Source organism: Dipodomys ordii, unplaced genomic scaffold (assembly GCF_000151885.1).
Source record: "Dipodomys ordii isolate 6190 unplaced genomic scaffold, Dord_2.0 Scaffold116, whole genome shotgun sequence".
NCBI lineage: Eukaryota > Metazoa > Chordata > Mammalia > Rodentia > Heteromyidae > Dipodomys > Dipodomys ordii.
In genome coordinates, this window is record NW_012267332.1 from 1,767,052 (window position 1) to 1,774,204 (window position 7,153).

Sequence of the window (7,153 nt, forward strand, 5' to 3'; positions counted from 1 at the left end):
CTGGGTTCGATTCCTCAGCACCACATAAGCAAAAAGAAAAAAGCCGGAAGTGGCGCATTGGCTCAAGTGGTAGAGCACTAGCCTTGAGCTGAAGAGCTGAGGGACAGCGCCCAGGCCCAGAGTTCAGGCCCCACAACCGAACCAAAAAAAAAAACAAAAACATATATATGAGAGAAAACATAATAAGCTTGATCTATCTATCACTCATCTTTAACATTATTAATTCACTGAGTAAATCTTCTTTGTTTACTTGTTTAAGAGAGGAGAGGACCTTGCTGTTGCTCAGGCTGCCCTTGAACTTCTAAGTTTAAGTGATCCTACTGCCTCAGTCTCCCAAGTTACTGGAACTGCAAGATGTCACTGTGACAAGCTCTCATTTATCTACATTCCTACTAATTCTTCTTTCTTCCTTGTATTCAAATTGTGTTGAAACAAATCCTATGATCTTACTATTTCATGTGTAAATGTTTAGGTATGTATCTCTAAAATGTACTCTTAAAAACAGCCACAAATAGGTATGGGGATATATTTCAGTGGCATAGTAGACTTGCTTAGTATGTGTAAACTCCTGGGTTCTATCCAAACACCAAAAGGAAAAAACCCTAACATTGATATCATTTTCACACCTACAATAAAGTAATTTTTCTATGCCATCAAATATGCAAGAAGTAGTCATATTTTTACAATTTTCTCATAACTGTTTCTTACTTTAATAGGTTTTTTTGCTTAAATTAGTATCTAAATGAGTTATTAATTACAACTGGTTAAGAACATATCTTGTGGGCTGAGAATATGGCTTAGTGGTAAGAATGCTTGCCTAGCATGCATGAGGCCCTGGGTTCGATTCCTCAGCACCACATAAGCAAAAAGAAAAAAGCCAAAAGAGGCGCTGTGGCTCAAGTGGTAGAGCGCTAGCCTTGAGCTGAAGAGCTGAGGGACAGCGCCCAGACCCAGAGTTCAGGACCCACCACCGGACTCAAAAAACAAAACAAAACAAAAAAAGGAGTTGTGAGGCAGAATAGAGTAGGGGAAATGACACATGATAAATAGCAGCCAGGGAATTCAAAAACAAACATTGTAATTAATGAGTAGTTCTATTAGAAACACAAAAGGAATATATTCTTTGCTTTAACTCTCCCACTCCTTCATAAGGTGTGGTATTACTACAAGGAGAAAGAGAAAGAAAGAAAGAAAGAAAGAAAGAAAGAAAGAAAGAAAGAAAGAAAGAAAGAAAGAAAGAAAGAAAGAAAGAAAGAAAGAAAGAAGAAAGGAAGGAAGGGAGAGAGAGAAAGACAGAGAGAGAGAAAAAGAAAGAGAGAGAAAGAAAGAAAGAAAGAAAGAAAGAAAGAAAGAAAGAAAGAAAGAAAGAAAGAAAGAAAGAAAGAAAGGAAGGAAGGAAGGAAGAAAGAAAGGAAGGAAGGGAGAGAGAGAAAGACAGAGAGAGAGAAAAAGAAAGAGAGAGAAAGAAAAAGAAAGAGAGAAAGAAAAAGGAAGGAAGGAAGGAAGGAAGGAAGGAAGGAAGGAAGGAAGGAAGGAAGGAAGGACAAAAAACAAAAAACAAGAGCACCTTTCTCCATTTTTCCATCTGACCTTGCCTACTGGCCCAATATAGTGTGCTCTGAAAACTGAACAAGGACATCATAAAGAAAGACACGTATCCTAGAAAAGCAACTACTTGGGAAAACAATTCCTCCAGGCACAAAGTATTTATCTCAAGAATGGACATCTGACTTGAAAAACTGTACAGCAGAATGCATTCTTTCTTTGAAGGGATGCTCAAACATCAATGATCAAAGTTTAATGAGCAGTCGGTCTTAGAGACCCTGAGCCCAAGTGATAAAAGTGTAACACCAAGTGATTAAATTTGTGCTAGGTGTGAGAACAAAGAAAAACACTTCTCCTAGAATAACTTTATGTGAAGCCCTTATCATATATATCCCTGATGTCAAAAGAGTTCCCTTTGTCTCCCTTTGAGAACCCACATTCTACATCTCTTAAGAGTACCTCTGTCTTTCTGCTTGCTTACTCAATAAAGCTCTGCCAAGTTTTCTTACCCTGTGACTTGTCCTGAAATTCTTTTTTTGCCAGTCCTTGGGCTTCAAGACAGGGCCTGAGCATTGTCCCTGAGCTTCTTGTCCTGAGCTCTACAACTTGAGCCACAGCCCCATCTCAGGCCTTTTTGGTAGTTATTGGAGATTAGAATCTCATGAACTTCCCTGCCTGAGCACCTCAGATCTCAGCCTCCTGAGCAGCTAGGATTATAGCCATGAATTACTGGTACCCAGCCCTGAAATTCCTATTCTGCAATCCAAGTCAAGAACCTGGTACTAAAACCCTAAGTGGAGGGTCCCTACTTCTAGGGGGAAACTTCACAAACCCTCACCTAGATAGAACTGGTGACAGTTGTACAAAGGGGTTTCAATTCTAGAAGTCAGTTATGAGTACTATGCATCTTGATTAATGTCACCCCTTCCATTGTTCTCCCCTTTCCTTCTCCATCCCATCCCTACCCTCAAGTTCTGTAGTTCAATTTTCATATAGTGTATATTGACTATAATGACTGTATTGGCTCATCCTTCTCCCCTCCATGAGTGTGTCCTTCCTCATTTCCCTCTCCTAACCAAACATGTTTCAGTTTCCTAATATTCATTTTGATAAATTGTCTGATAGTTATTCAAAGGAGTTACATTGTATAAATTTTGGTTTTAGAAGTACCTATATTGGGCTGGGAAAGTGGCTCAGTAGTAGAGCGCTTGCCTCCGCTTGCCTCGCATGCCTGAGGCCCTGGGTTCGATTCCTCAGCAACACATAAGCAAAAAAAAAAAGCCAGAAATGGCGCTGGAGCTCAAGTGGTAGAGCATTAGCCTTGAGCTGAAGATTTAAGGGACAGTGCCCAGGCCCAGAGTTCAGGCCCCACGACGGAGGAGGAGGGAGGAGGAGGAGGAGGAGGAGGAGGAGTTTAAACTAACATAGGTGTTGCTTGCCTCGTAAAAGGGAATTTTCTGAATTGTCTAGATTTGTTCTCAAACAATAACCTTGCAAACTTCATTTTGCTTTCATTTTCTTAGCAACTTCCCCTCTTTGCTTTTCTAATTAATCAAAGGATAATATAAGCTTGAGCCTTGACTGTATTCTAATCAGAAATAAGAGAGGTTGAAATGAACAACATAGAAATGAGAGGTGGGGGGGGGGGCTGGGAAGGTGGCTCAGTGGTCTAGCGCTTGCTTTGCATGCCTGAGGCCCTGGGTTTAATTCCTCAGCACCACATAAGCAAAAAGAAAAAAGCCGGAGCCGGGCGCTGGTGGCTCACGCCTATAATCCTAGCTACTCAGGAGGCTGAGATCTGAGGTTTGCGGTTCAAAGCCAGCCCGGGCAGGAGAGACTGTGAGACTCCTATCTCCAATAAACCACCAGAAAACCAGAAGTGGTGCTGTAGCTCAAGTGGTAGAGTGCTGTCCTTGAGCTGAAGAGCTGAGGGACAGTACCCAGGCCCAGACTTCAGGCCCCATGACTAGCCCCCCCCCCAAAAAAGAAATGAGAGAATATAGTGTATATCGGTGAGAAGCGTGGGTTCAAATCCTAGCGCACGTACATATGCGCACACGCTCGTGTACACACACACACACACAAAGGATAGAACACAGACCAGATAATATTAAATGAAAGGTTCTTCATACCATTCGTTTTCACAAAGTAATGATCTGATCTGGCCTTAATATATAAACTGATGTATTCAATACCCTTGGGATTGTTTCCCCAGTAGCTAGTAGCTCACATTAATCATCACTTCTATATTAAGTCTTTGTGAAAAATGTTTATCACTAAGACACTTTGCACAGCCTCAGTACCAAGCATAAGACTTTGGTCTCATTAAACATAATTATGTTATCACTATATGATTAACATGACTATGGAGCTATCCTAGAAAGTCTGTATGAGTGCAGATGTATAAAATTTCAAAACATTTAAGTGTAAGTCAATAATACACTATGTTTCTGCCAGTTGCTCATGCCTGCAATTCTAGATACACAAGAGGCTGAGATCTGAGGATCACCAATCAAAGCCAGGACAGGAAAGGTCATGAGACTCTTATCTCCAATTAACCAGTAAAAATCCAGAAGTGGAGCTATGGCTAAGGGGGCAGACTGCTAACCTTGACCACAAAAACTCAGGGATAGCACCCAGGCCTGAGTTCAAGCTGTAGGAATAACACAAACACACACACACACACACACTAAAAAGAAATGTACTCTTTACCTGATTTATGTAACTGTAACTCTTCTGTATATCAACCTTTCTAATAACAATAAAAATTCAAAAACAAGAGACCAAAGGGGCAAGTATGCAAATAAATGCACAAAACAACAAACTTTAAGAGTTGCTTACCTTCTTCTCGCTTTAAATTCCGTTCAATGTTTGCTACACAAGAGGCACAAGTCATGCCAGTGACCTGTATATAACACTTAGAAGAAGCCTTTGTGTCTTCCTTGTTGTGTACTGGTGTCATCATTTTATCTGATTCATTCACTGAAGGCAAAAGTGACATTTCCGATGAGGGCTGAGCTATCACTACCAATGGCTCACTGAGGTCTGTTGAGAAGGAAAAGATGAATTTCACTTGTGGCATTATTTTCCACCTACCACTTTGTCATGAGCCACAAACTACACTTCCAAGCACTGCTAAACCATTTCTCTAAATTCAGGAACTTCTAGCTTTAATTCAGAGATTTTCTCCACAGAAGTTAATGTGACTAATTATTTAGACCAGTGTTCTCAATCTTTAATGTACACATGAACCACCTGGAAAACTCATTACAATTAAAATATATATTTGGATTCAATAGGTCTGTATTTCTAATGACCAGCCAAGGGATACTGGTATAATTCATCTGTGAAAAGTATTTGTTTTTGCTGCTCGTGGGGCTTGAACTCTGAGCCTGGGCACTGTCCCTGAGCTTTTGTACTCAAGGCTATCACTCTACCATTTTGAGCCACAGCTTCACTTCTGGTTTTCTGGTGGTTAGCTGGAGATAAGAGTCTCCCAGATTTTTGTGCACGGGCTGGCTTTGAACCCCAATCCTCAGATCTCAGCCTCCTGAGTAGCTAAGATTACAGGCGTGAGCCTCCAGCGCTTGGCTCTAACTTTTCTAATAAAGAACTACATATGTGTTTGTTTTTTTTTGTCGGTCGTGGGGCCTGAACTCTGGGCCTTGGCACTGTCCCTCAGCTCTTCAGCTCAAGGCTAGTGCTCTAACACTTGAGCCACAGCACCACTTCTGGCTTTTTCTGGTTATGTGGTGCTGAGGAATTGAACCTAGGGCCTCATGCATGCAAGGCAAGCACTCTACCACTGAGCCACCTTCCCAGCCCCCTACATATTTCTTTTCAGAGGATAAGAATCTCTGTCTTTGGGCTTGGATGTGTGGCTTGGATCCTGGAGCACCAGCCACCTTGAAAGCAAGCTTCAGATACCTACTTTGAGTCTCAGTCTCTGACAAAGAAAAAAGAAAAAAGAAAGAAAGAGCTACAACAAACAAAAAAAAGAATTTTGGCCTTTGAGACTGTCTATACTATAGAAAATTCACTCAAGAGGTTTACACAGAGGATTATCAGTTCAAAACCACCTTGAACTAATCAATGAATTTCAAATCACCCTGGAACTAGATATTGAAATTCTCTCTCAAAAGAAATATAAATATAAAATCTGGGTGCCGGTGGCTCACACCTATAATCCTAGCTACTCAGAAGGCTGAGATCTGGGATCGTGGTTCAAAGCCAGCCTGGGCAGCAAAGTCCGTGAGACTCTTATATCCAATTTTACCAGAAAACCAGAAGTGGCACTGTGGTTGAAGTGGTAGAGCACTCACCTTGAGCTGAAGAGCTCAGGGACAGAGCCCAGGCCCAGAGTTCAAGCCCCACAACTGACAAAAAAAGAAGTATTAATATAATTAAATAAAAAGTCTACACAGTTATTCTGGAAAGCCAGTCTGCCATTTCCTCAAAAAGTTAAAACAGGTGCAGTGGCTCATGCATGTAATCCTAGCTATTCAGAAGGTTAAGATCAGGAGGATCATGGATCAAGGCCAATTCAGGCATAAAAGTCCATGAGATACCATTTCCATAAAAAGCAAGATGTGGTGATTTATGTTATCTCAACTATGCAGAAAATGTAAAAGGAGGATCAAAGTCCTAGTGAGACTGGACAACACTGAAAGACCCTAATATAAAAATAGCTAAGGCAGGGGCTGGAAAGGTAGCTCAGTGGTAGAGCGCTTGCCTTGCATGCCTGAGGCCCTGGGTTCGATTCCTCAGCACCACATAAGCAAAAAGAAAAAAGCTGGAAGTGGCACTGTGGTTCAAGAGCCCTAGCCTTGAGCGGTAGAGCGCTAGCCTTGAGCTGAAGAGCTGAGGGACAGTGCCCAGGCCCAGAGTTCAGGCCCCACGACTGGACCAAAAAAAAAAAATAGCTAAGGCAAAAAAGGACTGAATGGTAGAGCACCCATCTAGCAAGTGTCAAGGCCCTAAATTCAAACTTTAATATAGCTAAAAAAAAAAGGTTAATCAGAGAGCTACCATATGACTAGCAATTTTTAAAACATATATTCATGTAAAAACATGTATACCATGAATGCAGCATTCTTTATAAAAGCCAGAGAGTAGAAACAACTCAAAATAAAAAAAAAACAACTCTGGCTCTGGTAGCTTATGCCTGTAATCCTAGTTATTCAGAAGACTGAGATTTGAGGATTGTGTTTCGAAGCCAACCTGGACAGAAAAGACCCTGTGAAATATCAACCACTTAAATGGAAGAGGCATTGTGGCTCAAGTGGCAGTTCTAGCCTTGAGCAAAAGAGCTCAGGGACAGTATCCAAGCCTTGTTTTCAAGCCCTATGACCAATAGCAACAACAAAAATGTTTAATGTCTCTGGGTTGTTTCTCATGGACATTCATCCACTATAATTAGACATGTCATTAATAAATTTTTTCTTCAGCTTTGTGAGTTTAAAAAAGAACAATACTGGGTTGGGAAGGTGGCTCAGTGGTAGAGTGCTTGCTTGGCATGCATGAGGCCCTGGGTTCAATTCCTCAGCACCACATAAGCAGAAAAAAGCTGGAAGTGGCACTGTGGCTCAAGTGGTAGAGTGCTAGCCTT

The 7,153-nt window shown here is 41.3% G+C and overlaps 1 protein-coding gene across 1 annotated transcript in view; it reads right to left on the reverse strand.

Annotated features, from left to right (window-relative positions):
* Atp7a (ATPase, Cu++ transporting, alpha polypeptide) overlaps nt 1–7,153 on the reverse strand; it is a 122,433-nt gene that overhangs the window by 47,377 nt on the left and 67,903 nt on the right. The window contains exon 5 of the mRNA XM_013028901.1: nt 4,387–4,590. Within this exon, the coding sequence (XP_012884355.1) occupies nt 4,387–4,590 (204 nt within the window). The remainder of the gene's footprint in view (nt 1–4,386; nt 4,591–7,153) is intronic.